The sequence below is a fragment of the Lactuca serriola genome, chromosome 5 (assembly GCF_051521515.1).
Source record: "Lactuca serriola cultivar US96UC23 chromosome 5, Lser_US96UC23_V15, whole genome shotgun sequence".
NCBI lineage: Eukaryota > Viridiplantae > Streptophyta > Magnoliopsida > Asterales > Asteraceae > Lactuca > Lactuca serriola.
The window spans coordinates 308,460,951-308,479,513 of NC_136412.1; the positions used below are offsets into that span (position 1 = coordinate 308,460,951).

General features: G+C 32.7%; 1 protein-coding gene across 1 annotated transcript; it reads left to right on the forward strand.

Annotated features, from left to right (window-relative positions):
• The first annotated feature begins 6,194 nt into the window (after positions 1-6,194).
• Positions 6,195-9,262, forward strand: LOC145054885 (putative ABC1 protein At2g40090). The gene is made up of 9 exons (XM_079003146.1): positions 6,195-6,553; positions 7,005-7,159; positions 7,275-7,400; positions 7,480-7,713; positions 7,805-8,023; positions 8,108-8,219; positions 8,292-8,383; positions 8,460-8,753; positions 8,842-9,262. The coding sequence occupies exons 1-9, from the start codon at positions 6,367-6,369 to the stop codon at positions 9,040-9,042; spliced, it is 1,620 nt and encodes a 539-aa protein (XP_078859272.1). The 5' UTR covers positions 6,195-6,366; the 3' UTR covers positions 9,043-9,262.
• The last annotated feature ends 9,301 nt before the right edge of the window (positions 9,263-18,563 follow it).

The window sequence follows — 18,563 nt, forward strand, 5'->3', positions numbered from 1 at the left end:
AAGTTATGGCTTAATGGGCCGAAAAGCCCAAAATTTAGCCCATTAAGCTACAATTTACACTTCTAGCCCTTAAAAGAGTATGATATCCATAAAAACATTTATTTTTACTGATTTGACTCTTTTGGTCCTTAAGAAACCGTGAATGACAATCTTTCCCCAAACTATTGCTTATTTGACAAAAATAACCCAATAATGAGTCTTATGTTGTAACATGTTTATTTTAACCCTTATATGGTAGATTTTTCTTAACTAGTTATGTGTAACACACCCTAGATCACATATTTTTCCCTTATGAACTATAGATCTCGAAATATCTTTCATTTTTGGCACATATTTACCACATATACACATGAAATCACACATAGCACACACATACACATAGATCTACAGATTTTACTTGTATTATCCCCCATAAAACATATGAAAACCAAAAATAGAGGGGTATGAACTCACCTTGCTTAGTTTTTCTCGATTTGAAGAAGAAATGGGAAAAGTTTGATGCTATTTTTCGGCCATAGCAAGCTTTCTTGGGTTGATTTCGAGCTTAAGAGCTTCTAAGGAGTAGATCATGAGAATTGTGTGTGTTAGGAAGAAGTTTTGATGAAGTAAAGAGTCTAGGTTATGGATCTAAACAATAACTTACCAATGATGATGATTATTGTGGAATAACCTTCTTGAAAAGCCATAGATCTCGAAATTTTGGTGGAGGAAAGGAAAGTGTTCTTAAGAGAACTTGGAATGAGAGTTTGAAGTTGTGTGGGTGTGTTCTCCTTGTGTTCTCGGCTGAAGAACAAAAAGAGAGGGGAGAAGAGAGAGAATTGCATGGATACATGAGTCTTGCATGGTAGTATTGGATGTAATTGTTTTATTATTTGTTGTGTAATATGGAGGCGACACCTCCAAAGTCAACCTCCATTTCCTTTTTTTTATATGTTGGCCGAGAATGGGCTAAGGAGAGGAATGTGTTGGGCCTTTTTGAGTTTGAGTCCATAATATGGGCCCAATTTGATGGTTTTCGGCCCATTGGCCCTCTTAGAGAAATTCACGGCCCAATATTCATCAAGTATGAGTTTTATGGCCCATTAGGGCTAATTAGGTTAGTTATGGCCCAATAAGGTCCATTAGGGTATTTTATTTCATTCTAGGCCCAATATGACCCAAAATGTTAAAATAAATGGAAGTGGGTCCAATTAGAGCCCATTTAAGAGTTCTATGCCCAAAATAGTCAAATTGGAAGCTCATTGGCCCATTAGGCCCAATAAGGAAATCCTAGTCCATAATGGACTTAAACCGGGATTTCTAGGGTTTCCAATTCTTTGTTGACTATTTGAAGTGTTTGCATAAAGCGTTTGATGGAAAATTTGTTGTTATTGAATAAGCATCATACGTGCTTTCACATTTTTGGTTCACAAATGTTATCATTGTTGTTGTTACATGGTATAGAATTCCTAGTTGTAACAACTAAAAAGATGATTGTTGTTCCGACCCAAGTGGTCATACCAAATCGAGTCCGACTAAGATGAGTATGTTAAATGGTTCAGAGAACCAAGTTCGATGTCGCGTCTAACTTAAGATAAAAGGTTGAAATAAAGGATAAAAGAAGTGATCAGTGGAAGTACCGCGATTGTTGTTAAAGTAAGAAGATTGTAGCTAAAAGTTCTATGTGCTAGAATGTGATTATATCACATTAGAACATGAAGGAAGGTATAGTCTGTTCTGGAATTCGACTCTAAAAGACCTGAGTCTAAGCGTCACATCATACGATGAGAGGTCGTTAGAACATGACTCATTTGTCCATGGTGGTAATCAAAGAACTTATCTTAAGTTTGTTAATAAGAAGGAGTGTCCAATAAGGAATCGAGATTGTGATTTGAAGGTCATGATTGGAAGACTAAAGTGAGATAGAGAGTGGGTGCACGATCGAGTACTACTTGCAGTCAATAAGTCTAAGAGATAGATACTGATAAAAAGGAATATAGAAGTTACGATTATTACCTAGGATAAAGAGATAACATACGAAGTCATTATACAAGCCCTGTTTTGTTGATGATTCCGAGACGTAATCATCCTAAAGGGGAGATAATTGTAACGCCTGCAGATTCGGGCTAGTCAATTTAGAGACAATGAACGTCAAAAAAGACTTTTTGATAGAAGATTATTTAGAATAAATAATCTTACCCAAGTTATAGTATATGTCACAAAGGTTCCGTACATATAAATAACGCCGAAATCCAAGTTATAACGAAGAAGTTATGACCTGTCAAAGTTTTACGGCAAAATCGGCACGACACCGGGAATCGTAAAATGTGATTTTTTGATAAACTACTTTCTAGACTTAGAAATCTAAAAGAAAGTCGTAGTATATGTTAAACCGAGAGTGTGCATAAGAAGAACGTCCAAGTATGACTTCGTATGAGGAAGTTATGATTTTTCTAAGATTCAGCATAACAGTGCACAACCCGAAATTCGAATTTTAGATCGGTCGATTTTTAACAAAAAAATCTAAACGAGAAATGAATATATCGTTAGTAGGAGTTCAACGATAAAAAGACAGTTGAAAACGGAGCTCGTATGCGAAATATATGGACGAAACTTAGTCCCTAATCTTCGAGCGCGGCGAATTCGATACAGTTTTGTAAATCTGAGATATAATGAGAATTAGCCGACGAGATATAAATGAAAGTTGTAGTACTCGTAAATACCAACACGTGGATATAAAGAATATCGATAATAGAGCTCATATGCGACAGATATGGACGAAATTTAGTCCATACTCTTCGAGCGCGATAAATTCGATACAGTTTTACAAATCGGAGATAGAATGAGAATTAACCGACAGGTTCTACATGAAAGTTGTAGTACTCGTAAATACCAATGTATGGATATAAAAAATGCAGAAAACAGAGTTCGTACGCGGAAGATACATACGAAACTTAGGGCATACTCTACGATAAACCCCCTATAAATAAAGGGTGAATCCTTCATATTTTCTTCACACCATAAGCCTTTATTTCTCTATCTAACTTCTCTCTAGACTCCCAAAACCTCTCTAAATCCCTAGTAACCTCAAGTTGCTAGAGGAAAGACCCGGAGCGCCCAAAGGCTCCGACAAAAAGAGTTTTTCGGCTTAGAAGCTCTGCTCCAGCAGAACCCGGTTTTTAGCAAAACCCGTTGTAAGTGAGATACGCCTACCGTACTTTAAATATAGCTTATATTTAAATATGAAATCGTTATTATGAAACTATAAATAGAATTTATCAGTGATTCAAAGTCGTTATACTGATTGAACTACTTATGGGAGAGGTGTCTATAATGGTCACGTTGAATTTGGTTGTTGGATTTCAGAAAAGCTATATGCCGAAATGGTCCTGCCTCCCAATTGTCCCGCCTGGCTGATCCTTACTTGATAGATAATGAAAGTAAACTTTGAGTTAATGATGAATGTAGACTAATAATTAGTCGCGATAAATATTAGACTAAAATCTAGTGGTAATAATGGCAGGTTTTGTCGAAGGAAATCATATTGTTAAGAAGCGAAGCGCTGCTCGAGTTTCGAGTCGTCACTTTAACAAGTGAGTGCATAGTTACTTTAATCTTACACATAGATATTAAGTATTTTATATAAATTATGTGTCATGTGTGCATATTATCTGTTTATTTGAGATCTATGTTGGATGAACAATTTTATACATGTTTTGAGTGATTTAAACTGTATATGTATTTTATATCTATGAATATGTTGAGTAAAACATGAGTAGATGAATGAGGAGGGATGAAAGAGTATATAAGTAAACATTAGTGATTATGGACTTAGTGCCAATTGTATAAACCATGGCGACTATGGACTTAGTGCCTAAACCATGACGATTATGGACTTAGTGCTAATTGTATAAACCCTGACGACTTTGGACTTAGTGCATGTTGTATAAACCTTGGTGACGATGGACTTCGTGCCTATTCTTTAGGATAATCCTTAGGAATGAATGAACGAGGAATAGCCGATTCTTAGGGTAGATCCTTATGAGTAAAGAATGTAATGATGATGGGTAATTGGGTTGATTGTTCGATGTTTAAACATAATAATTATATTATAGTGGGTTGAAAACCCTATGTACTCACCAGGTTTCCCAACCTGACCCACACAGTTTATTTGTATCACAGGTGTCGATATTAAGTTACATTACACTAAGAGATTAATGAGATATAAATCACTAGTGATAACAAATGTAAGGTCTGTTTATGCTTATGTTTCTGTATTGACGATGACATCCCAATGTTTTAAAATGAATAAAATAAATTTCTTCGGAAATGCTTTGATAACGTATTTATCATGTTTTTCTGGGAACAAATTCTGCAACATATTTCTTTAAAAGATACTCTTATTCTCAAAAGAAAGCATAAACAAATCGGTTTTTTCTGGCCGTGAAAATGGGGATGTCACAATGACCATTTTTGCTGACACAGCTATTGTTCATCCGTTAGTGTAAGAGTATTTTGGTCTTTTCAAGTAGTAGGGACTGAGTTTGTGACTATGGGTGAATCATAGGGACCATTTATGTAATTTTTTCTACTTATGTTTGTGTGTTTGTGACTTTTTCACCCTTTTACTTTTTAAAATATCACTTTGAACTTTGAAAAATATTACTTTGACCCCTCTATTTTCTAAATTTTCTTTTTTAACCTCGTATTATATATAATTTGATTTTGATTAATAGCTTTTGTTCGTTTACCTAAAAAACTATTTTTATGTGTTTATTTTTATATATTTGTTGGTGTAATTTAAGTTGATCAACGTTTTGACTTTAATTTAGAACTTTCGTTCATTATTTTTTTTTAAAGTTACATGTTTTTTTTTATAAAATTGTCGACTTAAATTCGAATTTGTCTATGTTTCGATGTAGTTTTTTTTAATGTTTGCATGCTTAATTTTATGTACGTTTCGTACATATGACTCGGGTCACATATTATACGTTTTTTATTATTTAAACTTTCGTTCGTTAACTTTAAAAAAAATCTTACTTACTTATTTTTATGCACATGTCGATATAAATTTGAGTTTTTTTCTTTATTTTTTATGTTTCGATTTAATTATTTTTGTACGTTTTGGTGCTTATTTTATATATGTTCCTACGTATGAGTTTGTTCACATATATTAGATAAAAGCGTAATTATAAGCATTGGATTTTGTAAGTTGAATTTTGACGATTGTATTGATAAAAGTTACATATCGACGTAAAAAGACATGAACGAAAAAGCACATATAAAATATAAGCACGAAACATAAAAAAAAATTACGTCGAAATGTAGATGAACTCGAATCTATACTGATACGTGAAAAAAAAGTTACGTCAAAACGTAGACAAGCTCAAATATAATATATTTTTTAAGCTAATGAATGAAAGTTATTATATGTAACCCGAATGATACATAGGAGTGTATATAAAATTAAGCAAAAAAATGTACAAAAAAATACATTCAAACGTAGACAAACTCGAATATAATATATTTTTTTAAAATTAACAAACGGAAGTTATTATATGTGACCCGTTTCATAGGTATGAAAAGCACATAAAATTAAACACAAAAAAATTACGTCGAAACGTAAACTCGAATTTAAACCGTAAAGTTTATAAAAAAAACCATGTAATTAAAAAAGAATTAACAAAAAAAAGTTTTAAATTAAAGTCGAAATATTAACCACCTTAAATTATACCGACTAATATATAAAATTAAACACGTAAAAATAGTTTTTTTTAGGTTAACGAATGAAAATTATTAATAAAAATCAAATTATATATATAATAGGAAGTTAAACATGGAAATTTAGAAAATGGAAGGGTGCAAATAACATTTTTCAAAGTTCAAAGTGAAGGATTCAAAGTGATATTTTGAAAAGTAAAGGGTAGAAAAGTCACAAACTCATAAACATAAAATATAAAAAAAATACATAAACGGTCCCTATGATTTATGCATAGTCACAAAAAAGACCAAAATACCCTTACACATGAACAGGGCCATTCATACAAGTTTTGGAAATCATAGGGACCATGTTCATAAAAAAAAATTAATAGGACTGATTTTGTTACTTTTGGAAAAACATAAAGACCATTTTTGTAATTTTGTGTTTTGCACCACTGTCTCCGTCGCTTGCCTGTCTCCGTCGCTTGCCCGTCTATGCCTCTATGGTTTCACTTTTACCCGTTGCGAGTTGTGTTTGTGGAGCCAAATCACACACGAAAGCGTCTACTTCTCTACAAAAGGGGACGGGCGGCCCACCACCTACTGCCACCGCCCACCTTAAGTTTGCCTTGCGTCATTCTCTAAAAACATTCTGCGGGGAAACCATTAGCCATTAGGTGAACAAACATGGTGGTGGCACGATCTATTTTAGGCTTTAAATCCAAGTTCGCAATTGTTGCCACTGCCTTGGGCGCCGGTGCTGGTGCTGCGGCCATCGCTAAATCAGATGATCCTGCCACTTCCCTCAAGCTCTGCACCACTGTCCCTGTCCGCCTCTTTCGCCTCTCCCTCACCGCTGCTACTATTGCCTTCGGTAAGTTCCCTTTATAATCTCAATTTCTTTAGATTTTAGCTACATACGCGGGAGTAAATCGTGAAATTATAATCGTATGTTGTTATATCATTTTTTATATTTTTACGTGCACGTTGACTTGTGTCAAACGTTGCTTTCCCTATGGATCTCTGAATCACGTTTGAAAGTGTGTTTCTCCGACTTGAGTGTTAATGCAATTAGGAAAGAGCAACGCTTCAACTTTCGAAATATGATGAATCGACCTTCAACTGCTATTTCGAAATTTGTAACAAGATTTCGCTACCTATAGTAGGTTTCGATGCATCTGGGGGATTTTAAAACCAGTTTCTCTTTCTAAACAGAGATAACAAACCTTCTATGATCGACTATAATACTTTTCTTTCTGGAGTATATTTACTATACAGTTTTAATTGATTGTAATATAGAGAAAGAAACATCTGTATGCTTTCAGATTATGAGTATTCACTATGGGGACTCCCAGAAGATGTCAATGAGAAGACAAGAGTTAAACACGAAGTCCACACCAGAAGTGCACGTAGGCTTGAAGAACTTTGCCTCAACAATGGTGGAATATACATCAAGCTTGGTCAACATATAAGCCAACTGGTAGGACTAGGATCTATCATCTATCCCTCACTTTCTTATTTAAAGATTCAATTTGTATTATATGATCATGATGCACAAACCACATACCTAAGCCAAATTGAAACCTCTCATTTAGGAATATTTGGTACCTCAAGAGTACATTAACACATTGAGGGAGTCAATGTTGAACAGGTGTCCTACTTCTTCCTATGATCAAGTCTGCCAAGTTGTCAAGAGAGAGCTCGGTGGGCCACCTGAAGAAGTATGTATTATATTCTTTTACTTTTGTTCTAGTTTTTGTGAGTCATAAAGTTAAGTCAAGTGTTTGTTTTTTTACACAGATATTTGACGAATTTGACCCTGTCCCTATTGCAAGTGCTTCTCTTGCTCAAGTTCATGTTGCTCGCACTCATGAAGGAGACAAAGTTGCTGTGAAAGTACAACATATGCACATGACAGATACTGCTGCTGCAGATTATGCAACAGTTGAATTAATTGTCAACACTTTGCAATGGATCTTTCCTTCATTTAATTACAGGTGGTTGGTAGATGAAGTACGCGACAGTCTACCCAAGGTTAGCTTTGTAATTTTGACCTTAATTCTCACAATCTTTATCAAATCATATGCTGGATCCTTAAGATGTAATGATGTCATATGGTTATCAGGAACTAGATTTCTTAAATGAGGCCAAGAACAGCATAAAATGTATGGATAACTTTCGAAGGTTATCTCCTGATATTGCAGAGTATGTTTATGCCCCTTTGGTATATTGGAATTTAAGCACCACAAAAGTGTTGACCATGGAGTTTGTGGAAGGTGCAGAAGTCAATGATTTGAAGAGCATTAAAAAACTTGGAGTTTCACCACATGACATTGCCAGACTTGTATGTTCATTGCAAATTGCTTTTTTATATAAAACATGTTCATGATTTATGTTAAGTGATTTTGTTTTTTAATACACAACACAGGTGAGTAGAACATTTGCTGAAATGATGTTCAAACATGGATTTGTGCACTGTGATCCACATGCTGCTAACTTGATTATTCGCACAATGCCTTCTCAAAGAAGTGGCATTTTTGGTAAATATCTTAATATAATAAAATTGGAACCATAGCTTTATATAACAAAATTGTATGGTTTTTTTGTTTAAGGGAGAAAAAAGCCACAATTAGTACTTTTGGACCATGGTCTGTACAAAGAGCTTGATGTTTCCACCAGGACAAACTATGCTGCACTCTGGAAGGTGAACTTTTGCAATTTGTTGAATTTGAAAGGGCTTTTTATGTAACTTTTTTTAAATGTTTCTGGTTACATTATAGGGTTTAGTGCTAGCTGATGTAAAAGCAATAAAGGAAAATTGCATAAAATTGGGAGCTGGAGAGGATCTGTATGCATTGTTTGCAGGGATTCTGACAATGAGGCCATGGGATAGAGTTATTGATCCAGCTGTTGATCATCTTGCTATTCAAGGAAATCCCAGTGATCAATCAGAGCTTCAGATGTATGCTTCTCTGTATTTTCCTCAAATTACGGAGCTTCTGCATAAGCTGCCACGTGTCATCCTTTTGATGCTGAAAACAAATGATTGTTTGCGTGCAGTTAATAACGCATTGGTATATGTCTCTGTCATACTTTTGAATTTTGATGACGTTTAATTTTGTTGTTTGTGTTGTTAATAAGTAAAGCTGTTGATATATACAGATAGAAAGACCTTCAGTGGAGTCTTTTATTATCATTGGAAGAGTTTCATCAGAGGCACTGATTGAGGAGAAGTTGTTGAATGCCAATTCTGTATTTAGGTTGGTGAGTGTTTGGATGGAGGAGATTTCATTGGAAGCTCGGTTTTTCATTATGCAGTTGGCTTTGTGGATGCTTCAGTTTCGTAGAGCTTTGGTGTTTTAATCATGGAGTTATATCATCACAATGAGTATACATACAACACAGAGATCACAAAATCATAAGGTTTTCAACTAATTCACTTATAAGATTCATTCTATATAGTGTATTCTTTGGCTATGGGCCCATTGTGACATTGTAAAATTATACAATGCTTCATGAATGTTGTTTACAATCGAAAACGAAACATAAACAAGTTTAATCATCATATTTTGAATTCACAATATTCAATATCTTGTCTTCTAAAGGAACTCTAATAAAGAAATAAAAACAAATAATTTAGTTAGAATTAAAATATATAAAAGATTACTTAGAAAAACATGGTAATTTAATATTACATATATAACTTTTTCTTAAAAGAATTGGTTTTTAACTTGCTAATCTAACTAACAAAAAGTAGTCAATTAATAAACTATTAATGATATATATTATACAAATATATATGATAAATAAGTAAATAAATTGTTATTTATTTATTTTATTATTCAATTATTATTTTAAAAATCAAATCACTCTTAAATCCAAATGCTAAAGTCAATCAAAATATCTAAATATCTTAGACAATCAATATTCGTATTATGTCCCTAGTCTTTTAGTTGTAACATGTCGGCTTTTGCAGTCATTTTTTACATCAATTAATCTTCTGTAACAATTGGTAATTATAGATCGAAATATGTCGACCAAACCACCACAATAAAATAGTTATATTATGAACCTATGAATGAAACGGTGGAAAAATAAAATATATGTGGGACATTTTAAATCTATAACCACTTGTCAAACGCCTCAGGCCATTAAAATCTCGTTTAACTATAAAAAAAAAGGTTTTTACAAGTATCGTCACATGCCACAAAAAAAAAATTGTTTTGAACAAGTTAAACATCACTAAATGGGACACTACTAACCACTTGTTTAATTAAATTACCTTCTTTAGTTGGAACGACAAAGTTTTACTTAACCAACATAAAAACCATACCTATATTAATAGTTATATTTGCGTACACCACCTAGAAAAACCCCATATCTCAATTATCATAAAATAGAAAGCAATAATATCATACAATACAAGGATTCATGATGAAAAATAGTGGTTGTACGTCAATGCCTATTGCTCTACATGGAGCATCTCTCAATTGTCACAACTAGTTTATTGAGTATCAACATTATATAAGAACAAATGGGCATAACTTCAATTGGCTAAAACCCACGATTCTTTTCCAAGATTACAATTGAAAAGAACTTTTGCATGCAACTTGTACAACATAAACTATTTCCCACATCACATGAGACCCACCTTACAAATTTACACCCATTTAATTCCCATACATATTCTTCCCATGAGGTACCCCAAAAACTCACGTAAACAATCCCCTCTTCTACTTTTCTTTGCTGATTTTGAGCTCAAAGTTAGAGACCATAAACCTATTTTGATTGATCGTCCAAAACAACTTGAAATATTTGTTATTACCGGTTTTAAGGGTGACACAAGAAGCCTTCCTAAAAACAAACAAGTATCATGTTTAGATCACGCAACAAAGGTGAGTCTTTATGACCCCATTTTCTTTAAGTTTTATAAACATTTGGGGGGAGATATATACATGTCTTGCATGCTAAATATGAAATTTTATTATCATTATATGATACATATTTAACATTATTTATCATGGGTTAGCACACAACACTTTAGTTATATTGAACTAACATGCAAATGAAACTATGAAATGGTTACATGCATTATAAACAAATTTTCATATTATATTATGACGTAATAAAACATTGGTATAAAGTTATTATACATAGATATAAATATATATTATTTGGGTATCATCCTTGTGTCATAATATACACATGATATTTAATGTTAAGCATAGGTCTTAGAATGGTCTCTAGTAGGATAATACAAGAAAAATATGGAACTCGGACCTAAATTGTTAATATAATTACAAGCAAGGTAAAAAATGTAAATATAAGAAGATATAACTAGATTTACATATACATAAGGATTTAACTAGATTAATGTTATGTATATATGAAAATAATGAGTTGTATATGATTATTTTTATATAAAACTGATATTTTATATAAAATGGAGTTTATAAAAAGGTCTTGTAACATTTTATAAAAATAAGTAGTTTTTTTATAAAACATGATTATTTTTATATAAAATTGTTATTTTATATAAAAATGGAGTTTATAAAAAGATTTCGTAACATCTTATAAAATAAATAGTTTTATAAAATATGATTATTTTTATATAAAATTGTTATTTTATATAAAAATAGAGTTTATAAAAAGACCTTGTAACATCTTATGAAGTAAGTAGTTTCATAAAATATGATTATTTTTATATAAAATTGTTATTTTATATAAAAATGGAGTTTATAAAAAGACCTTGTAACATCTTATAAAATAAGTAGTTTTTATAAAATATGATTATTTTTATATAAAATTGTTATTTTATATAAAAAAATTTATATAAAATTGTTATTATATATAAAAATGGAGTTTATAAAAACGGCTTGTAACATTTTATAAACTAAGTAGTTTTTATAAAATATGATTATTTTTATATAAAATTAATATTTTATATAAAAGTGAAGTTTATAAAAGGATCTTGTAACATTTTATAAAAATAAGTAGTTTTTATAAAATATGATAACTTTTATATAAAAATGATATTTTATATAAAAATGGAGCTTATAAGGAGATCATGTAATATTTTATAAAAATGAGTAGTTTTATAGAATATGATTGTTTATATAAAATAAGATATTTTATATAAAAACAAAACTTTTAAAAGGGCTATTAAGGCTTTAAGAAAACACAGAATGAAAGTAATGTTTTTATGCCTTCAATAATATATACATACATATTTACATACTCTTAAAAATATATGTATAATAGTGCATGTACAACTAACTACATATATTGGAATGTGACGACAAAGAAATACAAATATTGTTGAGGTTCGGAATACAAATGACGACAAAAATCCTAGACTTAAAAATTTAAGGATATTCTGTATGAGAAACCCTTCATCGCTAAGAACTCAAAAACTTAGTACAAAGCCCTCTATGCTATAACCGTTAATCCGAAAGGAACGTGGAACATTAGTATCAATCTATACGGGTTGACAGCCCCGGTTGTGGTTGCCAGTTACAACCATCGTCTGACGAGTCAAAACGGGCGTAATCGTTCAGTCACTTATATATTTCACAACGTCGATGAAGCGTTGTGATGGTCACAGTACATCTGCTCACCGTACTGCTTTACAAAGGCTTGCATGTCCATAGTTCGATTATAGGCTCATACTAGAACCCATAAATTTTAATCTAGAAATTTTATCTTTAAAAAGGAACTTTTGAACAAAAGGGATAAGTGTTGAAAACATTACTATATAAAATTCGTATTTATAATAATTTCAACATGACACTCACTAATCATGATTTCTTGGTTATAAACAATGAACCAAACTATTTTACTTGTATGAGATTACAAGTGCGGACTAAATATCAATTTGTAATCTTAAAAGGGTCACAAATGTATTTTCGATTATAAACTATTGAAGTCTAAACCTATAAAGCTCACTAACATTTTTGTTGACGTATTTTTAAAACGTATGTATCTTCAGGATCTTAAAAGTTGGAAGAATGTCTGCAGGGCAAGAAGTATATTTCTCCTTAAATAAACTATTGACCGAGTAACCGGTCCTCTTGATTATGCTTTATAGAAGTTGAATTATGTATTAGTACTAAACAATGTATTTCTTCTTTTTCATATTTTGGAAGAATGTAATGTTATTTGAATCCTGTAATATTCGATGTATGTTGTTAACTATGAACCAACGTTTCACGTCACAACCCCGATGATTCCGCCATTGATCCGGGTGTGACACCCTCTTTCAAAAATAGTCTCAATTGCCACGTCAACAACTATTATATATATATATATATATATATATATATATATATATATATATATATATATATATATATTTTAATTTATCAAAAATTTATAATCCTCATGCATATATTACTATTAACATATTAACATAATATTTTATACATAAATAAAATCAATATAAAAGGATGATAGGACTTGCAAGTACTCTTTCAAAAATTGAAAGAACATGGTACATGAATGCCTTGAATGCCTTGATGATGATTTCTAAGTGCTCTTGCGCATATGGACGCTTTTGACCGTATAATCAAATCTAAATTGTTTAATCGAACAAGTTGGTTTTATCATTTATGACTTTATCTAAATTATAAACATACATAAATTTATGAGTTAAATTGTGTATTAGATGGAAACAAACATATTTACGAAGATGTTCAGAACATAATCGTGTAAGTCATTTTGTTTGGTTACATGACTTACATCTGAAAGAGAGATGGGGCTTTGTGCCCAAATGAAGATGGTGATATATGAAACTCATTTTGTCACTACAAAATCGAAACAAACCTGTGAAAATTGCCGAAACAATATTATAAGCATTTCAGCTTTTTAATAAATGAAGCATGCAGACCTGTTCATTCGATTCTATCCGATCAACCGAATCAAAATTGATTTCAAATATTAAAATATTGTGAACAGTCCAAATTAAATTCATTATCATTTAAATCCATCAAATTATAATTCAGTCGGTTTTTAAAAAACGAGACGTTTAGAAATAATAATAATAATAATAATAATAATAATAATAATAATAATAATAAGCCTGAATTATAAAGTTTAATTATGCAATATTTAATATTTTGTCTTCTTAGTGAATTCTAATAAAAAATGAAAACAAATCGTTTACTAACTTAGTTGCAAATCGATCTCTTAAAAAATATATAATAGTTTAATATTATATGTACAATTTTTTTTTCTTGAAAAAAGTAAAAATAAAGATTAAGGTTTTTATTTAGCCAGACTTTACTTTAAGAAAAGAAGAGAAATTAAAACAAAAACAATATAATTATTATTATTATTATTATTATTATTTCAAAAATCATTACCATTTATCCATATTTTAGAAATACATTCTTAATATGCTATAGCTAAATAACATGTCATTATGTGGTTGGTATGTTTTAATACTACTCTTATTTACAATCAAATCAAATCCAACTTAATTAAGAAAAGTATTTTATCTCTTTTACATCTATTCAATCCAACTAAATCCAACTAAATCTAACTTCTTACACCCATTAACAATCTAACAAAAACCAAACTTTTATATTATTTATTGTAACATCCTGTTCCGAGTCGTTTCGTTATCCGGGGCCATGACCTGAAGATTAGTTATAATAAGGCTTCGGGCTTTAGGAAAGAGAGGATTAGACCATTTTGGATGAGGGTAATGTAGATTATGTGATCTAAGAGTCTGGTTTATGCTTTGGAGCCCAAGGGCATAATGGTAAAAGTGATGGTTCGGGCCTTTCATGAATTAAAGATTTTAGTTCGATGTGTTTTAATTCTAAAGTAAATAGATAGGGTTGTAGAGTTCCTCAATACCTTTCCGTGGATATAAGGATCGCCGAAAATAGAGTTGGGACGCAGAAGTTATGGTCTTCAGAAGTTAGAATGGTAAAGGGCTTGCCGAGTATGTTGGGCGTACAAGGAATATACGTTGGGCGTACATGGCTGGAGTAATCGCGAAGGTTCCATCCAGTATGTTTGGCATACCAAATGTACACTGGACGTACACGACCCAGACTCAAACCCTAATTTAGGGTCTTGGACCTTATTTAAAGTCCTTAACTCATTTCCAACCCACCTTATCTTCAGGCTCCATCCCCTCTAACCCTAAATTTGGAACCCTGACCTTATTTGGAAGGATTTTGAGCTTTTGAGTGATTTTGGGTTGATTTTTGGTGCATTTGGAAGAAGAACCCCATGGAAAAGTGTTGGTTGTCTTGGAGCTTGTAGATCCAGGTCTTGTTCATCTTGATCTAGCTTTTGGAGCTATAAAGTTTTGATCTTGATGGCTTTCTCATGTCGATCTAGTTTAGTTTATGATTTGTCATGTTTTGGTCCCATGGTTGTAGTTCTTATGAGTAGAAGTTACTCTAGAACCTTTGAGGCTCATATTTGGTCTTTATTGAGGTCATGTAAAAAAATCGGATCTTTATGGGTATAGTCCTTCCATGCATGAGTTGGTGGTCTTTTGATGAAGTTTGAGACTTAGGTCTTTGGTTTTGACCCCCATTAAGTCACGCAAAGTCATAAAATCGGGAACTTGATGACTTAAGAGGTCTCGCATGAGTTAGATTTGGAAGTTATGCATGTTGTCTTAAGGCATTAAGTAGTTTGGAATGGTTTTTGGGCATCAACGTCATACGTTGGACATACAAGGTTTGTATGATGGGCGTATGCACCTGAATGGATTTTGGGCCATTTTGGGCCTTGGGTTATTTTGGGTTTGGGCCTTGCTTTTTTGGGACAAATATAGGAAGGGTAAAATAGTCTTTTATGCAATGGTATGAGAAGATATGAATTAGATGTTGGATTATGGGAAATTACCTTAATTATTGATTACGGATAATTTGGATGTGTTCAGTGTGAGGATCCTAGTAGCAACAACGCTTGTGATTAAATTATCTGTAGGTTAAGGTGAGTCTCCTCACTATACCCATGGGTCGAAGGCACCAATTCCGACCCACTAGGATATGTATATGCTACCTGTCTTTATGACTCGTGGGTGGTATGTTGGGTTAGGTCTATTGTATGGCCGACTAGGCCCATTTGTATGTTGGGTTGGGACTATGGAACAGGAAGGGCTAGACCCAATGTATGTTGTGTAGGATGCTAACTGTCTTTGTGACTCTGTGCTATGATCATTATTATGGTCGGACCGAATGTGAGGGCTAGGCATAAGGATATGTATGGTATGTGACATTTTGGGGAACTCACTAAGCTTTGTGCTTACGGTTTTATGGTTATGGTTGCTGGTACTTCTAGTTCAAAAGAGAAGGGTCCAACGTAACTTTATAGCATCCCCCAGAGTTTATTCCGTATTGATGATTTTTACTTTGATGTTTAAATATTATTTTTATCTGGAATGGTTTTGAGAACGAATTGTTATATGTATTATTGTTTTAAAAATGAAAATTTTACCTTGGGTTTCTAGGATGTTACATTTATAATTTATTTTTATTAGGGTAAATTGCAAATTTGGTCCCGGTGGTTTACCAAAAAGTGAAGTTTCAGGTCATTTTTTTGCACACATGGATGGTCCAAAATCGAAACAATCATGCATAATTGGTCCTTCGACTTATTTGCAAATTTGGTCCCGGTGGTTTACCAAAAAGGGAAGTTTTAGGCCATTTTTTTCACATGCGGATGGTCCAAAATCGAAACTATCATGCAAAATTGGTCCCTCAACTTTACTGTCGTTATCTTTTTCCAGTTAGGTTAGTCGCATGCCACTCATGTGAGGGCATATTTCTCATTTTACAAGTTTCTTCCTAATTATTTAATACAAAAATAAATATTTGCTCTCAATCTCTCTCTCTCTCTCTCTCTCTCTCTCTCTCTCTCTCTTTCTCTCTCTCTCTCTAAGAACATTTTTATAAATTCAAGAATACTCAAGAACATGTTCATGAACTCAAGAACATCTTTATGAAATCAAGAACATCTTCCGCTACCACCACCGTCTGACCACTGTCCGCCGCCACCACCATCTGCCACCTCCACCTAAAATTGTTTTGCCACTTCATCTACACCTAAAAATCATCCCATAAACAAAAAAAACCATACACAAAATATGGGTTTGTTCTTGAGTTCGTATCTAAAAATCATTCTATCCTCTCCATCTCCATCTTCATCTGAAGCATCTCCCTTCTCGTCTCCAAATCTGAAAACCATCATAAGCCTCCCCCTCCCCGTCTCCAGATTTGAAGCCTCTCAAGAGCTCAAGAACACACACACTCACATTCAAGAACTTATTCATGAACCCATATCTGATGAACACACACACAAGCAATCATATCTGATGAAGGGTTTTCGAATGTACACATTCAAGAATAAATTTACGAACCCTAAATCTTGGACCACCTTTGATTTGTGAGATTAGATCTGGGTGAGTGTGTCTGTGTGTGAGAGAGAGATGAGTTTCGTTCAACACACATATACACTAATTTAATGATTTAGGGAAAAAACAAATCATGTATGAATAGAGGGGAAATTATGGGTATGCAAAGTCAGAAGAAAAACAAGCAATTAATCATATTAGAAATCAATCCACAAAAGAATCTCATAATTGTCCGCCCCTCTTAGTCTCATTTGTCTCACCCTTTCCCCCACAATTCACCACTGTAACTTACTTCCTCCGGTAAACCAATTCCACCAAACCAACCCCACTGCTTCATCTCCTTCGTCTCACCCTCTTTACACACATTCAATTTTGGGGTTTATTGAAGAGATTTAGGGCTTGATTCATTATTTGAGTTGGTTTATGAATCCAAATTAGCGGATGGGGTTTGTTGATTGTTGACATTGATGACCGATTTTGTTTCTTGCACAGGTTGTGTGTTTGTTTAACTAGAGGGATCATCGATTTGGGTTTCCTGAAGAGCTTGTGTGTTTCATCAGAGGGAAACCAAATCCTTGAAAGGAAAGAGTATCAGTAAGAGGAGATGTCGACTGAGGTGATAGAGAGAGAGAGAGGAAAAAATTTTATTTGTATATTAAATAATTAAAGAGAAACATGTAAAATGAAAAATATGCCCTCACATGAGGGGCATGTGACTAACCTAACTGAAAAAAGATAATGACAATTAAGTCGAGTGACCAATTCTACATGATAATTTCGACTTTAGATCGTCCGTACGTGTAGAAAATGACATGGAACTGCACTTTTTGGTAAACCACGATGACCAAATTTGCAATTTACTCTTTTTATTATATTATAAAAGCTACATATAATGTTTTTTTTAAATTTATAACCCATTTTTTTTTACTATTTTTAAGATTATGTAGACAATATAAAAAATTCTTAAAATATATAAATATTGGTCATAATTTATAGACAAAATTATTTTATATATTTTAGTGTTTTTTGTTTATTTTTTTTAATAAAAATAAAATAAAATAAACTACAAAATAATGTTTATGGTGCAAAATAGTTATAACAAATAAATAAAAGAAAAGAATAAAAGGCCAATTGAGGTTTGGTGGAGCAAACCTAGGGATGGCAGAAAAAATTGAATCCGACAGGAAAACCCGAAACCTGAAGATTTTGGGGCGGGCTACTTTTATCTAGTATCAGTTCGGATAATGGATCGTTATCGGGTAATTTGTTCGGATTAAGGGCAGAGAGTAGGATATGTTTGCCTCGACCCGCCCTGCTCTGAATATAATCGACATAGCAAAAATCAAAAATTCTTCCGTGGTTTCCTTCGTTTCTCATTCGTTTTCTTCTACGAGTCCTCGTTAATTGTCATTGTCCCATACCACCAACCGGTTTGCAGCGAACCCACAACGGGTTTGCTACAAACCCGTCGTCGATTTTAAAGGCATTTTCATTTTGTTTTAAATCA